At 42.8% G+C, this 23,825-nt stretch overlaps 1 protein-coding gene across 4 annotated transcripts in view; it reads left to right on the forward strand.

Moving 5' to 3' along the window:
* The window catches only part of ASTN2 (astrotactin 2), an 887,719-nt gene that overhangs the window by 362,204 nt on the left and 501,690 nt on the right, over nt 1–23,825 (forward strand). For all 4 annotated transcript variants that reach the window (XM_057724291.1, XM_057724290.1, XM_057724292.1 and 1 more), the window contains one exon: nt 19,773–19,940. In XM_057724291.1, coding sequence (XP_057580274.1) covers nt 19,773–19,940 — 168 coding nt within the window. The remainder of the gene's footprint in view (nt 1–19,772; nt 19,941–23,825) is intronic.

The following is a 23,825-nucleotide window of genomic DNA, read 5'->3' on the forward strand; positions in this document are numbered from 1 at the left end:
AGAGGCGGAAAACCTGCAGTACCCATCTGCACTCCCACATTTACTAACTATGGATTTTGGACAAGTCACCTCACTTCTCTGAACCATCAATTTTACAATCTATTAAAGTACAACTCCTCGCCTCTACTTCACAGGGCATTGATGAGACTGAAATAGGAAGTGGTATGAAAATAGCCTGTAACAGGTGCTCAGTAAATGGTAAGCATGCCCTCAAAGGGATCACACATGTTTTTTAAAGTGACAGGATATCTACAGAGCAAAAGACAACACTTAGAAGGCAGATCATAATCTCGACCAGGCGGGGCACATAGATAAGAGCCAGCCAGATTGCTAGGGAAGCCTGGTGTTTTCCACTGGACGGATCTGGGTAAAGCTTCAGGGAGCCAGAGGATTTAATTTGCCTTGGGTTTGTCCCATCAGAGAGAGCTGGATGGACTGGGATTGAAAGTGAAATGATGAGAGAGAGGGAGGACAAGAAAGATGACCTTCCAGGCAGAGGGAACAGTGTCAGCAAAGGTATGGCAGGAGCAGATAGCATCCAGAGCTTCTGCGGCTCTGTGGGACTTGAACGGGACTAAAAGGAGGAGCAGATGAGAAGAGCAGGGGTCTCTGTGTTGAGTTTTTTCCGTGGAGGTGGTTGGGGGTCATGAAGCCACTAAAGAGTTTTAAGCAACGAATGTAAGTAAAGGAATTGCTTAAAAGGCAATGCAATATGGTAATTCAGAGTTCAGGCTGTAGGGTCAGATGTATCTGGGTTCAACTGCTGGTTCCGTGACCTACTAATAGTTATTTGATGTTACAAATGTTACTTACCCTCTGGTGTGTTTCTTAATCTGTAGAGTGGACATAATAGCTCTCTCTTAGGAAATTTAAATGAGAGAATATCTCTCCGGTATTTAGTAGAATGTTTGGCAAGCAGGAAACACTGGATAATACTAGTTTTTGTTGACAATATCATCTTCATTAGTCTCTCCTAGTCTAAGTTAGGTCTCCCTATTAAATGAGCCTGAACTTTTCTTTTTTGCACTCAGCACACTCACAATTGCTTATTTGATGTCTAATTTGGTTAAGAGTCTGGGTTGTAGATTCACACTCCCTGGGTTCAGTACCTGGCTCTGGTATTTCCTAGCTGTGTAGCATTGAGCTAGTTATTTAATCTCTAAGCCTTGTTTTGCCCATCTGTGAAATGGGTCGATAACAGTAAACCACTTCCAAGGGCAATCAAATGGTTGTATATGAAGCATTTGACAAGGGCACATAGTCGAGATTTGGGAAACAATAGCCCCTGATAATGCTACTTTAAGCCCCTCAGAGCAAAGAGTGTAGTTGTCTTTTTCCAGTGAAATCTTAATACACAGTCAGAGTTCAATACAGATCTGTGGATGGACTGACCACAGTGTAGAAGGTGAGTCTGAGGGGCCAAGGCAGAAGGCAAGCAGTTTATTAGGGGGCTGTTACATTTAGTCTGTATGGTAATGTCTGAACAAGCACATTAGAAGTGAGAGTAAGATAAGGGAATCCTATGGAACTAGAGCAAGGACACTTAGCAGCACATTGCAAGAAAGAGCCGAGGAGGGGAAAGAGTCACAGGCTACTTGGCATCTGCCTCCTGGGATCTCTTAGAGGTCGATGACCCCAGACATGAAAATAAGAGTGCTTTTTTGCCGAGCTGTGAAGTGCATGAACACCAACAGCAGAGTGCATGGGTTCAAGTCCTAACTCCACCTTCCCCGTGGTGCTGCTTCGTCTTCTGAAAAGCAGGGATGCTAATGCACTGGGCATCAGACTGGCATGGTGAGGATAAAATGGTTGTTAAAAGCAGGGGCCTGGCTGTGGTAAACACACCCAAAAGCTATTATTACTATTCTGCTCATGCGCCAGCTTTCCTACGTGAGATCAAGAATCAGATGCCCACTACTTGGTTATGTTTGTAGAAAAAAAAGGAAAGAAAAATGCAAAGAACTTTGAAGAACACACGGTCTTAGGACCTTTACAAATCCTAGCTGGGTGGGAATTATTAGTAAGAGATGTCACTGTGCTCCGTGAGCAAAATTAATTTGCCAGATCTCTGAAGGCTGTGCTCCTGAAGGTTTGAATCACGCGAGTAATATTTCAGGTGAAGTCTCACCACAGTCTTCGGGCCAGGATGGAGGATGGAGAGAATGATCAGTCCCGGCCCTCACACAGGTGCTGACATGACCGGTGAGTGTGAAGGTCCGGGAGTGGCCATTTCCTGCAGAGACTCCAATGCAGCATTAACATGCCAGGCACGGTGTCTGCCATGGAAGCAGAGGCCAGAAGGGAGGCCCAGGGGCGCAATGATCGGAGCTGGTGTCACATTTGAAATATGGAATCAATTAACAATGGCAGCTTCTGCCTCCTCAAGAGAGAAAATGGAGGTGCAGGGGTGAGGGCACACCGTGGCCATGTGGCAAAGCAGCCAGCTTGGCAGTTTTCTAAATTGTAGAGTGTGAGAGCCTTATCTTTGCTCATGGAGTGCCATCTCGTTAGCACTGCAGCCAAATGAAATGGCTGTTTCCTGAAGGCCCAGGTTCTCCTTTTGTTCCTTTACAACCACTCCTTTCCTTTCGCCTAAAATCTTCTTTTCCCTCCACTCCACCTAGCTGCTGCCTCCTGGTGCTTTAACATTCAGCTCAGATGTGGTCACCTTGGCTTTGCAGGGGAGACAAGAGCCCCAGCGCTGTGCCCCCAAAGCTCCCTGTTTCATCTTCATCACAACCTTGACGACGGTCTGTGGTCATTGTCTAGTTATCGTCCGACTGCATCATACACTACTTTCAGGCAGGGTCTCTCTCCTCAGCTTTGATAGCCTCCAAATTTTGTCACAGTATCCAACACAGAGTGGGAATTCTGTATTTTTAGATCCATTTCCCATTCAAGACATCAAAACAAAATGAACAAACAAAGATAAAAACGACAGCAAATCTCAAGAAGCCAGTCTGAGACATTTACTGTGTTATTTTGATGATGATCCTTATTGCAATTTTATTTTGAAATCCAAAGTGAGGTCACATGATCTGACAATGGGATGGCCTCTTTAATACCAGCCTCTAACCCAGGAAACATAAGGTCCATGGTTTCCAAAGCTACACCAGGAATAGAATGGGGGGTGGAGAAGAGAGTTCTCACTGCAGTTGATCTCAAAGGATTCGTGGAGAAGGTAGGGGTTGAGTTGAACATTAGGAGTAGGTTGGGCTTGGACAGATTCATCAACCCCTCTCAAAGAATTTGTTTGAGAAGAGGATGAGACTGGTTTGTGCAAAGGGAAATTGATCTCAGTGTATCCCCTCTCCCTTATCAATCTGCTGAGTCAGCCCTCAGCAGCACCCAGTCTCACCCCCTCTCCATCCTCATTCTCCCGATAAGATCCATCTATACAGGCATATACTTATGGCATATCAGGTATTTCAAATACAGTGGGAGACAGCAAATTGGCATTTGGGGCCCTCTAGTCACCATTTGAGTCTCCATCCTTTTGCCCTCCCAGGATCAAGCTCGCTATTAGAATCCAAATCAATATAATATTGGTTAATTACAAAAATAATCAACTAAAAGTCATCATATGCAACTGATGTGGCAGGCAGTGTACTAGGTGTTTTACCTACAATGTCTTAATCTTTCCAAAGCGTATTCACTCGTGGAACAAATATTTATTTTATGTTCCTTTTGTGTTCTGGAGCAGTAGAGATGCTGTACTGGAAAAAAAAAATTATAAAAGTCCCTGCCTTCATAATGCTTCCATTCTCAGCAGGAGACAGACACAAAAGCAAATTAGCAAAATAATGGAATATGTTGAGGCAATGAAATAGGTGAGAGCTGCTGTGAAAATAATTAAAATGGTGTAAAATAATTAAAACAAAGAGGAGAGTTGGGATGTCATCTCAGATAGGGTGGTCAGAGAGACGTCTCAGAGGAGGTGGCTTTTAATGGAATGGATGTGAATGGAACAAGGGAGGGAAAGGTGTTTCAGGCAGAGGGAACAGCAAACCCAAAGCCACTTGAGTGACAGAGAGGCTGGGACAGGGTCAGCGTGGTTGGGTGGACAGGGTGAGGTGGGCTTGCACAGGTGAGCAGGAACCAGGTCTTCTACAACATAGGCATTCTTTGCCTTTCCATCTAATGCTCAGCAAAGTAGGGTTCTCATGGGCATTTCTTTGTTCAGAGGCATTTCCTCTGTGCTCCAACTTTGTGTGTTTAAATTAAGCTGGGCCACCCCATTCCTGGCCTGTTACCATTCATGAAAAGTTTCAGCACCCCTACTCTGGTCACTTCTCCCCCCACTGACATCTCCCTTTTCTTCCCTCATTTGTTGCCCTCAGCTCAATTCCTGTCACTTCCTGGCTCCTGACATAGTTTTTGCTTCTTTTCCTCTGCTTATCTCCATGCTGCCCTGAGAACCAGGGACAAATTGACCTCTCTCTGGGACATGCCTTCCAGGTCCATCTCAGGCACAGCCCCACTGCGCACTCTGATTCCATCCACGATGGCATCCCAGAAACCAGCTCATTTAACCATCCTGGCACCCAGTTTCCAGTTCCCAGTTCCCAACTACTACTTGTCAACTCATTATTTGAGGTCCATAATTTGAGAGGGATTAGAATTTGACTAAGCAACCTGAGTATTTGAAATTTCAAAGGAGAAATGAATTGGTAAGGTAGAATTTCAGGCAGTGAACGACAATTTTTTTTTTAAGAATCTGCCCCCGTCTCCCACTCATTTAAGTCTGCTTTTCAAAATCAGTGTCCTTCTCCGTTGCTATAGAAGGCGCTGCTTGGGGAATCTCAGGGCACTTTCCTATAATGGAAATGAGAAAGTCGAAAAGAAACACAGCAGCAAATAATGTTCCTTTTTGCCCTGGGATACTGTTCATGATTATTTCTCAGAAGTGATCTTTAATTGTTTCATCTAAAGAGTAAGTGTCTTCTTTCCTCTGACTTTCTTCATAGAGGCTTGTGAATTGGATCCAGCTATTAGTAGCACTTACTAATTTCCTCTGAGTCTTTCTGGCTGAAGCGCTGGGCTTGGAACAACTTTTAATTTTGTTTTTAATTAAATTTCAGTTGTTTCAAATCACTCACTTTTAATGTCCTTTCTCTGCAGCCTTCAGAAGCAACAGGAGCTGTGCATTCTTGTTGATACACACACACCATCTGACGTGCATGTATCCGTGGCCTGGCTAAAGGCTGACTCCTGGCTGAGGTCCAGAGCAAGAGCAGGCAGTTAGGAAAATAGAAATGAGCCACAGAACGAGCTTCAGTTTACACTGTTATATTCAAAGCGTAAGCGGGAGTCTCTGTTATTATGTTTGTTTTTGCCAAACTGTATTTGAACAAGGCAACATTCCCTTGTATTTCACAATAGGGTTATCAAATATATGTAAGTAGAAATAGTATAAGCATAGCCAACACTTATTAAGCATTTATTATGTGCCAGGTACTATTTTAAGGACTTTACATAGATGACCTCATTTACATTAAAAGTGAGTAATTTGAAACAATGGAAATTTAATTTACATATATTACCTCCCATGTGCCTATGAGATTATTATCCACAGTTTTACAGCTGAGGAACCAAAGCCCATTTAACTGGATTGTTATCACTGGGTTAGTTCGTGGCTGGGCTGGAACATGAAAACTGGCCGCCTGACTCCATGGTCCTGCTCTTACACACTGCGCTGCACTCTCCGTCTGTAAGAAGACAGAAGGGCCTCATCATCTAAATGAATTTAACAGCAAAAAATACAGAAAATTGGCTAGTTCTTTGCAAAGTAAAATTATGTTAGTCTGTGTTTGGTCTGTTATGTGGCCTCTGGTAAAGCCTGATCCTGTTGTGTAAGTTATAAACTGCGCCGTGGGGTTGGGTTTGGATTCACAGAATCCTGGTTTGGGTATTTAACTGTGCTCTTTCAGATACTTAGCACCCGAGGAAGGACAATTAAGTTTGAAAGCAAAAGCATAAATACACGCCAGATCTTACATATCCCCTAGTTTTGCTAACATCATTTGCTTTACTGCTGGTTCCCACCGAAAATAGAACCCAACGGTTTTCCATCTTAGAACTTCACAGACTTTATTTTTGTTTGCAAGAAACAGTATTTCACTGATATCACCACTTTCCTTTCTCCTGCCCAAATGTGCGCGTGCACACATGCACACACACACACACACACAGCCCGCTGGGTACTCACAGCAGCTCGTTTCCTTCTCCGCAGCACTCCTTATTTGTAGTCATGTACGTGTTGGTGCATTTACTTGTTTAATGCTCGTCTCCTTGTACATTCTCTACAGCTGCAGTGCTGTGTCTTTTGTGTTCTCTGCTGAATCCCCAGTTCTTACAGCCAGGCCTGGCATGTGTATGCCGCTCAATAAACATTTGTCAACTCTGTGAATAAAGATGTTCAGACCTAAACTCAGGAACCAGGCTGCCGAGAAGTAAAGGGACAGTTAGAGGAAGCACAGTATCCAGAGTCTAGACATCTGGACTCTAGTCCCAAGTTCCTAATTAAATAATTATGTGTACTTGGGCAAGAAACTTTTTTTCTGCCTTCAACATCTTCATATGTGACGTGGGCGTGATAACTTTGTGGAACATAGATGCCTGTACATAGAGTATAAATGAATGCTAACCACTCTTATTTTTTTTACATTCCTTAACTTTCTTCTTCCTGATAATAACCCTAGAGACAGTTACTGCTATTGTCCTCCTTTTATTCAGATGAGGAAACTGAGTCCCAAAGAGGGTAGTAGGTTTACCCAAGCTCCCACAGCTGCTGAACAAGATCTGTCTAACTCACAAACCTCCAATATCTTTTGCTATGAGGATCAAGTGACATATTGGATGTAAAGATGTTACACGGTATCTTAAATACTAAACAAGCATTGCCTGTTACTAAGGCTCATTAGTGAGTCGTACGTGAAATTTGAAGCACCACTGGAGAATGTAAGAAGAAAACTGTGTGGTCTCCTTCTTTTGTTCCATTTGATAACATCTAAGAAGTGTTCTTCAAAGAGCTGAAAGCACCGTTTGTCACTTTATCCATCCACTCATCCATCCATCCATCCATCCACCCACCCACCCACTCACCCACCCATCCATCCATCCATCCATCCATCCAAAATGTTTACTGATTACCTGCTAAGTGCCAGACACTGTGTTAAGGAACCACAATTTGAAGATGCATTAGATATGGGTTGTCCCTCAGAAAGCTCAGCCTCTTCCAAGGTAGATAAGACATCAACCTGCCCAAACCTTGCCACATGGGGGATACTCAGTAAGTTTGTGCTGAACGCAAACCCATTAACAGTGACAAGCATGTAAGGAGAGAGGTGCATAAGCCCGGCCATTGGGGCAGAAGAAGGATGGCCACTTCCAGGTGAGAGAAGCAGGGAGGACAAATTGCCTTTGTCTTGGCCTTGGAGGATAGGTCTGGTTAGGAGGATGCTCCAGGATACGGTAACAACCTGAGCAAAGGCAAAGGGATGGATGGGCTAGAAAGGACCTACATGGGAGGGAGGAGCAGAACCATTTAGTCAGTTGCCTCCTTTCTTTACCCAGTGCCTATCCTAGTCCAAGGGAGGGAGACCATATTCCTTAGTTGCCAGGGACAAAAAAGAAATAGAAAGCACATTTGGTCACCCACTGTGTTTGACTCAATACTATAAATATATGTATATATTGTATATGTGTGTGTGTATATTATATATATATATATATATATATATGTTCATTCTATTCTTTATTCCTCCCCAGACCTTCTGAAGTTGTTGGTATAGTGATAGTAGCAGTAGTAATAATGGCAGTAATCATAACAGCAGCAATACTCTTGTTACTAAAGTAATATAGGAATGATTGAGTTTAATATTAAATATGCCCTCATGCATATTCCTGGTCCTAGTCTGTTGGGTTGATGATTCTCTTGGTGTATGTCCTTCCAGAGTTGTTGCTACTCCTACACTAGCACAGATACATACATACACACATGTGTGAACACACACACACACACACCCTGAAGTGCTGCTTGCTTGTTTGTTTCAAACCCGAGATAAGATCCTACCTTTTCTTAGGCAACTTGCTTTCCTTATCAACCATGGACATCTCAGGATGGTGTGTGGAGTATGTGGTAGGTATTACTGTCCCCATTTTATAGAAGAGGAGCCCACAAAGTCAGGTAATGGGTATAAAATCCATCAGCCGGTAAGTGGCAGGGTTTGGGCTCCAACCTGTCCTTCCTGACTTCAGAGCCTGGCTCCCTTAAGCTATACCCCAAGAACAGAATGCAAGAACTTGCCCTTCGCATGCCATGTACCAGAAATGTGGATCTCAGTCATCCTATGTCCTGTTTGAGCCTCAGGACCTCCATTTGGTTCTCAAATAAAAATCTCACCCTTTCTCTCCTCACCTTTCCCAGAATCCATAGTAGGCTCGGCTGGTGTGCAGCTGATGGTTGCGGGCACTGCCGTGAGGCTAAGCTGAACCTCCTTTGTTATTTTGCTCCAGGTACCAATATTCTATATTTAGGCAGCTGTTCTCATCTGTGCCAGATGGTGAAGTCTGTTCCAGCAACATGACTGTTGAAACCTCTGGTTTTTGGAAGCCTTGCCCCATGTAGTCCTCTGTAGCATCATAAAACAATTAGATTTAGGCTTAGCATTAATTTGAATTATTGTCCAGTTTCCAGAAAATATCTTCTGGAAATGTCAAGAGGATGTATTACATGTCTTTGGAGATATTAAGTATTGAATTACAATATTATGTCACCTTCCCCCTGCCATTTCTCTCCCTCTCTCACACGCACTCTCAGCATGGTCTGATTTATGTTTCAGCCACCACCATGAGAAACTCAGTACTTAGAGAAATAACCAGAGATGAATATTGACAGAAGCCGAACTCATACACACACACGCACACATGTCTTAGTAGTGTGGATTGGTTTTCCTCAAAGTAAGAGGAATGGGAGGCAGCCTGGTGTTACAGACAGAGCTCTAGACTCAGAGGCAGGTACACTGAGCTCTGATTTGGAATCATCAGCTTCCTCGCTGTGCAATTTAAAACATGTACCTTTGACGTCCTTCAGCTTCAACTTCCCTGTCTGTAAAATAGGGGTAAAAGTAACATTTGCCCTCCAGAGTGATTTCTAGGATCAATTAGATTAGTAGCAGCAGCAGTAATAAAAACTCCCATTTGATAAGTAAGGTACACACAGTCACATGTGATATTCTTGCAAATACTACGAGATAAATGTAATTCGTTCTCTTTTAGATGAGGAAGCTGAGAAAAGGAATATTAAGTAGATCCCAAGGTCATTCAAATAATAAATGGTAAGGGCACTTTTTGAATCCAGGTTTGCCAATTCTGTGCTTTTCCCACTGAATTCAAAAGAGAAGAGAATAGAAGTTAAGAGATCTAGAGAGAAAGGAACACACACACACACACGCGCATGCAGGCACTGACAGTGAGAGACACAAAAGCAGGCAGGTGCCTGGACCTAATTTAGTTGGTTGGCATCGAACCCACAGTGTAGTAATGAAACAGATCCGGGAGGAATTGCTAATATGGTTATTCTTGGTGCTCACAGTTGTGAGTCGTCTTTGCCAAACAGCCCCTGACATTTGTGCAGATTCCTTGGGAAAGGCAAAAAGAAGTGTATTTCATAGAAAAGCGTGGACCAGAAGAAGGGGGAATAAGTCAGGCGACGTTAGTTAAGCTGCTGGACCTGGAAAATTACACGGCACATTCATGCATTTGTTAATTCAGCCAGCCAGTCGTGTCTTAGCCACACCTTCTGTATTTTCATGACAAGTGTATTGAACCTAATGTATGCCAGGCATTTCTCTAGGGCCTCTACAGTGTTACCTCACTCCTGCAATGTATCTTTAAAAAAAAAAAGATTTACAGTGTTAGTTTCTGCTACAGCAAAGCGAGTCAGCTATATGTATACACATATCCACTTTTTAAAATTCTTTTCCCATATAGGTCATTACAGAGTATTGAGTAGAGTTCCTGCCACATATTTTAAAGTAGTATCCCTTGTTCCTGCCCTACCCAAGTCACCCCAGGAAATTGTAAAAATCAGAGGCAATGCTGCTGGGATAAGCCGTGAATCTACACAGGGGAAATGAACATTCCTGGGTAGATGGGAGAAAGGTTTTCTTTTTTTAAATGAAGCTATTCTCTGTTTCCCAGGCAGGGCCACCATGTTGCACAACTCCATGAGCAACATCTAAATAGGATACAGTTATTCACAGAATGATCTGTGTTTATGCGTATATACACGTATACAAGCATATATACATAGACACACTCCCTTATTCAACTGTATATGTGAAATACACAATAATATATATGGTATATATGGATAGACCTATAATTATGCATGGAATGCATTTATTTTGCTATGTAAAATTTGCCCCCTGGAATAGTATAGCACAGAGGCCCTAGCCCGGCACAGTCCTGTCCTCGGGCAATTCAAGTGTGTTTTATTTAATGGTCATAGAGCCTCTGTGAAATAACTATTCCCTTTGTACAGATTTGGAAATTGAGGGGGCTTGCCAAAATTAAGTAATTTGTTCCAGGGTCACACAGTTACTCAGTGGCTGGGCTAGGATTGAACCCATGCTTGTTTGACTCCAAAATCCAGGTTTTAGCTCCCATCCAAGTTCATGTCTTATGTGAGCAACTGATGGAGGGGAAGTTTTTCAATATTAGGAAGTCAGAGCTAAAGAATCTTTGAGTTTTGGGAACAACTGTCCACCATGTTCATTCAAGGAGCACTGATCTTATTACACCAAAAAGAAATCCGACATTGAGATTTGGTTTGATGCATAAATTCCCAATGAATTAATGAATTTTTTTAAAAAAAGGAAGAAAAGATAAATGAGTTATTAAATTAAAAGTAAATAGCTGCTTTTAATCTTTAACCGCAATTCTTCTTTAAAATTTTAAGTAACTTAAAGAAAATCGAGAAGCATTTTATGACTTTGTTCTTTTCCCCTGCTGCCTAGCTTGATACCAAATTGGTATATCTCTGGGGAGAAAAGTAATTTTTTGAAATTTCAACACTTCAAACCTCTTTTGTTCAGACTCAAACACCCCTAACTCAACTTTGAAGCAAGAGCAGGGATACATAAAGGCATGTGGAATTCTGTGGCAATCTGTTTTAGCCAGGCTTTGATCACAATTTGAGGTGGGGAAGACAGAAAGCAGTAGAAACACAACAATTGCCTGGAGCAAATGTGGGTCTGGCACTTCAGGGAAACCTTGTTTGGGGAGAGGGAGCCAGGCTTTGAAACAGCTTTCTTTGGAAATAACTCTTTTTCTAACATAAAATACCAGTGGCCTGTCTATATCCACGCTTCCTTTTCTGGGAATCCAGTGACGAATTCTTCAATGTTTCTTCTATGACATGGACCTCACAAGGGTATTAGCATTTCATCTTCCCATCGAAGGATCTCTAGCTCATGACACCTTACTTCGATTCTTTTTTTATTTAATTTTTATTGGAGTCTAGTTAATTTACAATGTTGTGTTAGTTTCAAGTGTACAGCAAATTGATTCAGATATATATCTGAATATATATTTTCTTTTTCAGATTCTTTTCCATTATAGGTTATTACAAGATATTAAGTATAATTCCCTGTGCTGTACAGTAGGTCCTTTTTGTTTACCTATTTTATATATAGTAGAGTGTATATGTTAATCCCAAACTGCTAATTTATATTCCCCACCCCCAACTATCCCCTTTGGTAACCATAAGTTTGTTTTCTATGTCTAGGAGTCTCCTTTGTAAATAAGTTCATTTTTTGTATCATTTTTTTGCATTCTACATGTAAGTGATGTCATATGATATTTGTCTTTCTCTCTCTGACTTCACTTAATATGCTAATATCTAGGTCTATCCATGTTGCTGCAAATGGCATTATTTCATTGTTTCTTATGGAGATTCCTTAAAAAACTAAAAATAAAGCTACCATATGATCCTGCAATCCCACTCCTGGGTATATATCCAAGAAAACTATAATCAAAAGAATATATACACCTCAGTGTTCATAGTAGCACGATTTACAATAGCCAAGACATGGAAGCAACTTAAATGTCCATGGACAGATGAATGGATAATGAAGATGTGTATATATACATACACTATATATATATATATATATATACACACACACACACGCACACACTATGTGTAGTGTGTATATGTATAAATACACACACACACACTGGACTACTACTCAGTCATGGGATCTATTCTTGATTGTCAGTGTGAAATTCTGGAACAAAACCTTAGTTAGAGGTCATAGCGCTTGGGTTCTAGTCCAGTCCAATACTTTCCAGCTCTGTTGCTTGGGAAAGTTAATCCATCTCTCTGACCATCACCTCCCTCACAGTGCTGAGAGGTTGGGAGTCATAAAATCGAGGGTCTAGTTATAGATATTTCACCAATCTCAGTGGGAACTGGGGCGCATCCTTCTCCTTCCTTAGCCTTCAGTTTCTTTACTTCTAAAAGGAGAGCATCTCATTGGAGCATCCATTCTCAATGAGGACAATAATACTTCTGAAGGGAGGAAACTGATTCTTGGGAAGTACGGGGTGGGGGGCCCAAAAAACCTTACTCTTTTTGTGTACAGCAAAAGCACAGTACGTAAACAGATATACAGTATATCTGTGACATTAAAATTTTATATGTGCAGTTAGGAGGAGAAAGGTCTAAAAAGGTTCTTTCATGGGTGATACCGAAAAAAAAAGTTGAGAAACTCTAGACTAGAGGAATTCCGAGTTTTCTAACACTCTTTAAAATTAAATCTGTAACTTAGCATCATACAATTCTGATCTGTTGTGTGATTGTTCCAAGAAAATTCTGACCTTAACCACGTTTCTGTCTTCCTAGGAGCTGTTAAAACCAGTATTTTCATGTACAATAAACAAAAGGAAAGAGGTTGACCCTCTTTAAATTAGTCACCGGGCCATCTCCGCATTTTCTTGGTGTCTTTCTTCTCCTTGTCACATGTATCTCATTCCCATACTTCAGCAGGCTGCCATTCCCTCTCCCCATCCAGGGTTGCTGGGATTACTTGGAACCAGGTCAGGCAGCAGACTGGGCACCTGTGGAATGAATGAAAATAGCTTAGCTCAGGTGAGGGTTTTTATCCTGAACTCCACAAACCCCCGAGGGGTCCACGGATAGAACTGTATTTCAGTTATTGGTTTCCTTTGTAATACTATGCATTATGTTTTATACATTTGAAAACTTTATTCTGAGAAGCAATAGGGTCCATAGGGACCCTTGACACAAAATAAAGGTTAATAAATGGAGCAAATGCCAGGCTTCAGAGATAATCGCTGTCAAAAAAGAGGTAATATATTAGTTGGCTAGGGCTGCGGTAGCAAAGTACCATAGACTCTGTGGCTTAAACGACAGATGTTTATTTCCTCACAATTCTGGAGGCTGGACATCTGAAATCAGGGTGTTGTGGGCTGGTTTCTTTTGAGGACTGCTCTCCTTGGCTTGCTGATGGATGTCTGATGGCTATCTTCTCCCTGGTCTTCACATAGCCTTTCCTCTGCGTGTGTTTGTATCCTAATCTCTTCTTTTTGGAAGGACACCAGCCATATGGGATGTGGGCCCACCCTCATGACTTCATTTAACCGTAATTACCTCTTTAAAGATCCTGGCAACAAGTATAGTCACGTTCTGAGGTCCTGGGGGTTAGGACTTCAACAGATGAATTTTGGGGTGGACACAAGTTAGCCCATAACAGACAGAGACAGTACAGAGAAATAGGTTGAAATCGATCCAAAGAAGAGAGAAAGACATGGCGGAAGGGAAAAGAGCTGGAGGGAGAAAGTCAGGTTAAGGCATCCAGATGCATGGCAGGTTCCTCTCTCAGAGGTGGTTGTAAGAGAACCCCCCCCCCCCGTGACCCTAGAGAGCTGTTGCTCTCTCCAGAGACCGAGCACCCCCAGCTACCCGCACTGTCTCTGCTCACGCTCACAAACCCTCAAACTGCTGTTTTTAACCTCATTTTGCAGAGTTTGATCACGCCTTAAATAGTGTTCAGTTGATGGCGGGTGGTAGAACGTATTCAGGCCTGACTCGGGGCTCTCTGGATGAGGGGTCGGGAGGAGAGGTAGGAGTGGGTGCATGCTTCAGGGGTCTATTGGGCCGAAGGTAGCTGGGCTCCTTATTTCTACTTCATCACACTTTGTTTTTCCTCCGGCACCGGGGAAAGGCATTTTTTCCAGGTCCAAGTCAGATGGTATCATCTCAGGGATATATGATGTAACAGAAAGAAGGAAACTTGTAATTATGTTGCACCCAAAGAAAGAGGGAACAGAAGAGAGAGCTGAATACTTTGGGCTAAAAAAATTTCACTGAGCTTCCTTGGTGAAGACCATCTTTCAGCCATGCAATCCTTCCCTCCCCTGCTCCCCATTCACTACTGTGACCGCAGCTTTCTTTTGAAATCTTCTATCCACAGTTTTCAGAGGTCTGTGTCATGATTCGAGGTGTAATGAAAGGGATTTGCACTGCTGTCTGGCTCTCCAGGCGGTTTTGTCTGGTGCTACCTCCTTCCGTGGTATTTTTAGTTCTCATCTGTAGCTTTCTGTGTCTTTGGGGGCCGATGTGCCTCTGGCTTTTCCGACTCCACTACGGAGTGACCTGAGCTCCCCAGCTCACCCCTGATGTATGCCGCACAATTACAGAAGTAGGCTTATAATCAATGTAATTGAAGATCAGAGTTAATGAGGACCTCTGTGTCCATGCAGTCCCCTGAGCAAGGCCGAGCTTCAGATGCGAGATAAGGAAACGATTGGGTAGAGCTGAAAATCCATTTGGCTAATTAGATGATGTATATTCCCACAGCCAGTGGGAGAAAAATATGTGTATATTTTAAAATAAGGAAACATGACATTTTGAAGTTGAGATTTTGGCAAAGATTCATTTCGGAGTCATTGCTCTCTGAGGAAATTGATTTGAGCACAAAGAAGACTCTCAGAGCACCCAGAAAAAGGAGATGCTTTTGATTCAAAGTCAAGAAAATAAAACAGGGGTCCGTTGGAAAACTAGAGATATATGAGACACATGGAAAAAGGCATTTTTATTCCTTTTCTATGTATTTATTCTCCAAGTAATGTTAGAATTTACCCAAGGAGAACTGCTTGCTACTCTTTGACTTATAATACTTTCTCTCTCCCTTCCCCCACCCTCATTCTACACACATGCATGCACAGCGTGTGTACACACACACACACACTTCTGAGACTCCACTACGCTCTAAGGACTGTGGTGATTGCAGAGTTACATAAAGCACGGTCTTTGCCTTCAAGAAATACACAATCTAGGTGGGAGAATAAGAAAAAGGGGCTAAAAAATACGCATGCTTTGCCTTTGATTTGCTACTTTGAGCTTCCTGGACTACTAGTTTTCAGTGGACAGACACCATATTTTGCTTATCCAGAGCATGGGAACTGAGCACGGCACATAGTAGGTGCTTTGTTAAATGAACAAATATATGAATGAATGAGTGAATGTATAACAGGGCACATATAACTATTAGCTGAGTGGAATACCTTGTAAGTACTAGAGAGATTAAGAGGTTTGTGAATCAGGTCTGAAGCTGAGGCTTAAGGGGCAAATTCCACCTCAACTTTTGCCTAGTTTGTTGTTGTTTTTTGTGTTCTTCAAGATCTAGCTTAAAGACCAACTCTAATGATTCCTCTCCGATCCCCTTTTTTCCTTCCCCGTATATCCACTTAATGTCCATCCCTTTCAGGAGGTTCTTACAACACTCTAGGATGTGTTATATCTATCTATGTATATATTTGATCTCCCTTGTTATTCTGTAATTTTCTTAATGGAGTCAGTCTGTTATTCAATATTTATGTCTATTTCTTACTCAAGGAGCAGTTTAATAACTGTTGGCTAAATGAACACATGAATTAAGCCTTGATTAGATTTTTCACCGTTACTTCCTTTCACTCTGATGTGGCAACTCCCTGCCACCTGTCCTTGCCCCTTCACGCTGAGTCCCTCTAGAATCTCTGATCATCCACATCACAAGCCCATGGGGTGAACAAGAGCTCAGGAGCCACAATGGCAAACTTCAAGTGTTGGTTTAGAACTAGTGAGACTCTGAAGGGCTAGTCTTGTGTTCTGGCTCCCACAGGATGAAAAAAATTAACATTTGGGATCAATGTGGAAGCATTTCTGCTTCCCAGTTCCATCATAAAGTGGGCTAAACTTTCCTCTAGTGAAGCATGGAACTTTGATTTCATTATTTCATTCAACAGAAATTCACCGAACTCCTAGTATGCGGTAAGCCTTTTAGTGAGGGCTGGATTGATAAGGACTAATGAAGGAATCATGACTTCTTCCCTGTAGGAAGTCACAACCTATCAGAGAAAAGCAAAAGCCCTCTAACACTACAGGAACACACTGAAGGGGGAGGCACAGACTACCAGAGGAGGAGTAGAAAGACCAAGGAAAGCAACTCTGCCTGATACCCAACCAAAGCTCTAATTCTCAAGATAGTCTAGAATAATGGGCAGGTCCCAGCTTTGAATGCTGAAAAACCTGGGTTCAGTTTCCACTTTGGCCACTTATTAGTTGTGCAAATTTGGCTCAACCAACGTCTCTCTGAACCTTATGTTGTCCTTCTGTAAAGGGGTGGGGGGTGGGGGTGCCTGCCTGTCCTTCAGAGGCTCTTGTGAGGATGCAGTCAGCATTCATCCCAGGGTCTGGACCTGAGAGCATATTCAAAGGATAGAAACTCCCTCTGTCATTAAACCAACAGTATACCTTGGCATATTATCTTTTTAAAGAAGTTGAGAATAACCTGCTTTTGAGTGAGTCACTTCTAAAGAGAATCGTATTTCTCATATTTGAAAAGATCTGTTAACCAGTATTGCATTCGAAGCTTCCAAGTTCATAAGAAATCCAAATAGTAATCAAAATAGCTCCAGCAAGTTGAGATTTCACCATGTGCCAGGGACTCACATATTATAGTGGATGTTGTAATGCTGCTTCCAAATCTCTCATTCGAACATGGGCACCCATTCCCCCAGCCACCTGGAATGTTGACAGATGACCACGCTCTCTGAGTTTTTCTTGCAGAAATGCCCTCCATTGAAAGGGACCGCTTCATCAAGTTTTTGTCTCACACCCTATGACTGGTTAACGTGGGGGTACAAAGGCTTGACACCCTTGTCTTCATTTGGAACAACTCTGAAGGACCATCTCAGCTCCAGTGCTTCCCATGGGATCGGCTAAGGGCTTTGCTACAACTGCATGGCAATCCACCTTCTCCCTCTGCCCAATCCCACTTTGCTCATGCCTTTACAAGAGAACACCCCAAAAAACCTCCTGTGTGCCAGTCTCTGCCGTTGAGTCTGATTTCTGGTGAACCTGACCGAAGACAAATGCATTGTCTCATTTAATCTTTATCTTTTTTTTAACCCTGTGAAGGGAAAATCGGTATCCACATCTTTTGTAGGATATAACTGAGGATTTGTTTTCTTGTCCAAGTGTACAGGGCCAGTGGTAACAGAGTGAAGATCTGAATACGTATCTTGCTGACTCTATTCTCTTTATCCCTGTGCTGTGTAGCTTTCCTAAAGGAGTGGGATTAGCCAAACTCAGCCCTGGGATAAAATTCAATATCCATCCCTCAGTCTTTAGTGAGAATAAATACAAGAATTATCCATTTAAACAGCATGACTGTGCTTTTTAAAAGAAAAATCTGTAGTTGATACTGACGTTCGGTGCCTTGCACAAGGACCCATGTGACATGTTTCTGCTCGGGCTTAGTTCCAGAGGGGAAAATATGGCTTTGGAGATAGATTTGCATATCTTCCCTTGCCAGAAAATTTGAAATATGGAATCCAACAGACTTCTTCTTTTTTTGCTTTAGCTGCCAAGGATTTTAAGGCCAACTTCAAATGTGGTCATTTTCTTATCTCCAAGCCTGATCCTATCTACTCCTTATGCTTTTCACATAGAGCCCTCTTTTATCCTCACCAAAACCATATTGTCCACTGTGCTTTTATTTAGGAACTCATTCTATACGATGATGTCAATCATAACTTGTGTGAGTTAGAGAAGAGAACATTGCCTGACATGCTTATATCCTTTCCAGGGAATCTTAGATTCTCAGGGCAATCATGTAAGGTCTGATGTGGTCCTGCCTTTCTGCGCATTGCCCATTGGACCTCAGCTGGGTACCAGAGCCAAGATGAGCCTGACCATTGGTTAACTGGCAGGATCTGATGTGACCTGACAGAGGGGTTGCTGCCAAGCCCACAAGATGTCTATTATCTGAATCCCTCTTTGGAAAATTTAAATTGCATACATGGAAAGATTTTGTTGCTTGATAGTGAGGTAAAGAGAAGCAAATGCAGGGAGAGAAGCTGAGTCATGCTAATTTTGAAACAATTTAAGATCTCTTCCTGCCGAGGTCTCTAGATCTGCCATAAATCTAGAACCACTCTCCAAGTCCAGCTTTGTGAAACCTGGTCCTATTTGAACTCTTTTTTGCCCCCTTTCCCTCTGTGAAATTCTACTTTCACTGTGTTGCTACATATATACACTCACCATTTACACCCTATATGCAGCCACCCTGAATGGGCTTCTGCTCCTTGACCCCAAAGAATATATATAATATATGTATGTGTATGTAATCCATATATGGATGTATGTATATGTGCATGTGTGTGTGCGTGTGTGTGTGTGAAAGCGCAGCATTGTAGAGCATAGATTGCAAAATTAGGGTCTTCTGTTTGTCCTACACTAGGTTTCAAGAAAAAATTTAAACCATCATTTCCAAATTGCTTGATTACAATAAAAATCTGAATTTTCAGCTTCTGCTGATGAAAATCTGAAGTTCTTGCACTTACCTTTAGGCCCATTTGGCAAGAGGTGGGTAGAGCTGAGTTGCAGCTGCTCCATTTTGATAGAGCCTGCAGTACATAGTTCACCCCAAACTCCATCTTTTCTTATTATATCTCAGCATTAAGGCATCTTTGATTGCATGAGTGCTGCTCTTTTTTTCAGAGGTGCTACAGATTTCTTTGAGTCCATCTCTCTCTGTCTCTTTCTCAACCTCTCTTTCTGTCTATCTCATGCAATAAAACAAAACAAAACACAACCCAGGCCAGGGGGCCAGGGTGCTATTTCCCTTACACTCAGCCAGTGTATCCCATGGATACCATCTGCCTGCCCGCTGTGGGGTATCACTGACCCCTGTTCCAAGGGTGATACCTGGGTGACAGAAACAAAAACTTTTTTTCTTTTAAATTTTAATATTTAATCATTGTTTACTAGGACAAATCACGCACTGGCTAAGCACTTTGTCTACATTAATTTATTTCATCTTCACAACAGTGAGGTGGTTTCTGTTACTATTCCTATTTACAGATGATGCAGCCAAAGCCCAGAGGCATTGAGTGACTTGCCCAAAGTCCATGGCTGGTAAAGGTGGATCCAGGATTTGAACCCAAGTCTCTCTCAGTCCTAAGGGCCTGACTCTTAAGCACTGGGCTGAACTTGCCTGTCTCCGTTGGCTGCTGACACCATGACTGGCACGTTGTAAATGCGCTGTGAATGTGTGTAGATAAGCGAGAACAGAGGACCTGGGGTGCGGTGGGGGATGGCTTGTCTGCACCTGTCTCTGTTCCTGCCCTGCAGCATCATCAGCAAGATACCTGTACCCTAAAATCACGGAGAAAGTAGCTTTCTCTCTGTTCCCCCACAGGGAGCAGCTTTGTGGTGAGTGAAGGGAGCTACCTGGACATCTCCGACTGGTTAAACCCGGCCAAGCTGTCCCTGTATTACCAGATCAATGCCACTTCGCCATGGGTGAGGGACCTCTGCGGACAGAGGACTACAGATGCCTGTGAGCAGCTCTGCGACCCAGAAACCGGTGAGCCATGGGCAGGGCTGGGGATAAGAGGGACAGAGGGTGTGGGCTGAAGATAGTCTGCACGCCTTCTGTCTGAAGGATCATGGCTTCTGAGTGATTGACAAGGGGCTTTACGTGAAGGTCCGTCAGTCCCATTGGCGGTTAAACTATGTGCTGCCATTGCCTGACAACAAAGCAAAGTCTTGTAAAACCACAGCATCTCAGAAAGGACCACAGAGAACATCTAGTCCAATTTCAGCAAAGCAAAGTGTCTGAATATCACCAGACATCCCTGAGCTCAGATCCTATCGACCAATACCTTTTACTAGCTGGGGTCTCTTGATCAGTTTTTTCATCTTTACGGAAATATAATTGACAAATAATATTGTATAAGTTTGGGTGTACAATGTGATGATTTAATACACATATAAATGATTACGGCAGTAAGGTTCATTAACCCTTCCATCACCTTACCTTTTTCTGTGGTGGTGATAACCTTTAAGATCTACTCTCTTAGGAGTTTTCAGCATATAATACAGTATGGTTAACTGTTCACCATTCTGTACATTAGATCCCCAGAACTTTTTTTTTTTTTTTTTTACCTTAAATGGGGAGATGTTGGCTATAAAGGTACAAACTAGCTGGGCATTCTTTAGCAAGACACTTCCTCTCTCTGAGTACTAGAGAATGAGAATAGCACCTAACCCACAAGTCTGTTGTTAGGATTAAATGAGGTATTGGATGGAAAGCTCCCAGGATACTCATTTATTCATTTGTTTCGCAGATATTTATTGAGTAGCCAGGCACTGTTCTAGGCATTGGTGACATAGCAGTGAACAAAAAAGGCAAAATCTCTGTCCCAATTAAGTTTATTTTCTACAGAGACATAACATCTTCACTGCCTGAGAAGGTAGCCACCAGTCACCTGTAGCTGTTTATATTTAAGTTAAATAAAAGTAAACATTTCCTCAGTCATGTTAGCCACACTTCAAGTGTTCCGTAGCTAGCGTGACTAGTGGCTACCTCTTGGGGGACTCAGAACACTACCACCACAGCAGACAGTTCTGTTGGACCATGCTGCAATAGACAAACAGGTAAATAGGGAAATACTGTGTCAGGGGATGATAAATGCTGGAGAGAGAGCACCAAGTATAAGGGATGCTGAGCTGGGAGTAGCGGTGAGTTGTTATTACAAAGAGGGTGGTCAAGGAAGGTGTCTCCAAGGTGGTAACATTTGAGCAGGCACTTTGAGATGGAGACGGTGGAAGCCAGGCTAACATCTGGGGGAAAGCATTCTGGGCAGAGGGAACAGCAAGGGCCAGCACTCTGCAGCAGGAGCACAGGAAGATCCCATTGATTCAGCACTAACAGGAAGACCAGTATGGTTGACGGGGAAAGAGAGGAATTAGGAGGCAGACTTGAAAAGCAGAAGGTTGGGAAGGGGGTGGTGATGAGGGGGAGTTGCAAGGACTTATGTAGAATAAAGACTTTGGATGTTACTCTGAGTGAGATGAGAAGTCATTGGAGGAGTCTGAGCCAAGGAACAACATGATCTGACCTACATTTTAACAGGACCACTCTGGCTGCTGTGCGTCAACTTAGAGGGCATTCAAGGACACGGTTATTCAGTGTAGACAGAAGTTGGTAGTGGCTGGGACCACAGGGATTATAGAAGAAGATGGTGATAAGTGATCAAATGCTGGATATATTTAGAGTGTAGATTTGACAGAACTTGTTATTGGATGTGGAAGATGAGAAATAAAGAGGAGTCAGAGATGATTCCAAATGGTTCAGTCTGAACAGTGACATGAGCGGACTTGTCATGTATTGAGTCAGAAGATGCGGTAGGTGGGTCAGGGCTGAGGTACAGTGGATCAGGAGTGCTATTTTGGGTATAAGTTCAAGATGACTACTAAACATCAGGTAGAGATGAAGAATAGGCATTGGAATCCAAAAGTCTTATTCAAAGACGAGGTCTTAGCTGAAGATAGAAATTTGTGAATCAACAGCATATAGATGGTATTAACCCAAAGGACACCATCTTATTTACAGTTAATGCTTAGTAAATGGACAATACGTCTCATTCATAGTTGCTGCCCAATAAGTAATAGTTATTAATGTCCACAACCAGGGAAATAGGAGTTAGAGAGGAGAGACTTGCCAAGATCACAAAGCAAGTTAGAAAGGAGGCTGGTATTAGACCCTCAGTTCTCCTTCTCCCCGTCCTGTGCTCTCCCCAGCAACTTATAATGGTATATTTTCTCTGCAGTTTCATCCCTCTCTCCATTAACAATGTTCTGGCCATCTTGCATGGAAATCTCACTGTACTGATGCCATGAGGAAGCCTCTGTAGAGCTGAGGGGTCTCAGTGGCCCAGGTCAAGAATTTGCTTTTTCTACCCAAGTTCTTCTCTGCTTCTCCATGGGGCAGCAGTTTGCTCCCTGGAGAGGGATTCTCAGGGCTAAGCCCTGTGTTTCTGCAGTCAGGCAAGGACTTGGCTTTCAAACCATCATTCCTTCCTTATTCTTTAGTTGGGAGCCTATTCAGGCACATTTTTGCAGCCTTTACATAGGCCTATGGGGAAGCTATTAAGAAAATGCACTCAGCTCTAGTGTACCATTGGATGAGACAGCTGAATATTCTTTCTCTTAATTAAAACATTTAGACTTTTTAAGGCACTGTCATCTTAAGCAGTATCCTCTTACCCCCAACACACACACACACACACACACACACACACACACACACACACACACACACACACACACACACACACTCAACCCCTTAGAGCTGAAAATGTTGCTAGAATCCACTGGGTTGACCTTCTCAACTTTATCACTGATGGTACTGATGCCCAGAGAGGAAAGGTAAAAGGAACAAAGTAATACAGCCAGCAGGTGGCAGATTCAAACCCAGGATCCTGTGCTCCTAACCAGTGCTTCTCAAGCCCTCAGTAGGTCTAGAGTGAGGCATCTAGATTCTGCATCTCTAAAAGGCTGCTGATGCTTCTCACCTAAGGACTCTTGGTACAACAAGGCTAAAAACCCTCTTCCTCCCATATCGTCCTCTCATGTTCCAAACAAACGGTGAGGGGCCCGGCTGCCATATCTGTTAATTCATTTATCTTGACAAAATCATGCTCACTTTTATCACTTCATCTTCTGCCTCAACTTGTCACATACCACAGGCTCTAGGTACACAGATATCCACATTTCCCTGAAGGCACCCTGCCTTCTCATGCCTGCAGCCCTTTCCTGGGCTGTTTCCTCCCCCTTGAAATGTCTTTTTCCTCCTTTTACTTGGAGACCAGGGGCTCTCTTTATTTCCATTTCATGCAGCTCAAACATCCTTCCTCCCACAGGCATTCATGATTTGCCACCCCCAGCCCTGACCAAATTAAGGGGTCCTCCTCTCTGCTCTCAGAGCCTCTGCACCTCCCTATGTCATAGTCCTTGTCCCTGGGCAGAGCCATTGTTCTTTTCTTGTCTGGATTTATCACCAAACTATAAGCTTTGTTAGGGGCTGGAGACGGGAATTCAAAGCAGGTGTCTTGCTGACCTGAGTATCTTTAAAACTTAGCAGTATACTGGCATATAATTTGTTCACCAAAAAATAGTGAAAGGGGGAAGGAGGGAGAGAGGGCAGGAGGGAGGAAGGGAGGAAGGAAGGACATTTCCCTTCCATGGTCCTTGAAAAAATATTTTTCACCAACTTTCAGTTTCTTCCTCCACATCCGCTTGCACATAAGCTCAGATTAAATATCTTCCAGCACTAGTGAAACTGGGTCTGGTAGCCAGACCAGCTAGAGGGTCTCGCTATCCCATTCAGCCACATATGCCCCCAAGAACTTTCCTCTTCGCAATCTTCTCTCTGCTCACATTCACAATACCCCCCAAACACCCCACA

This window comes from Hippopotamus amphibius, chromosome 2, assembly GCF_030028045.1.
Source record: "Hippopotamus amphibius kiboko isolate mHipAmp2 chromosome 2, mHipAmp2.hap2, whole genome shotgun sequence".
Taxonomy (NCBI): domain Eukaryota; kingdom Metazoa; phylum Chordata; class Mammalia; order Artiodactyla; family Hippopotamidae; genus Hippopotamus; species Hippopotamus amphibius.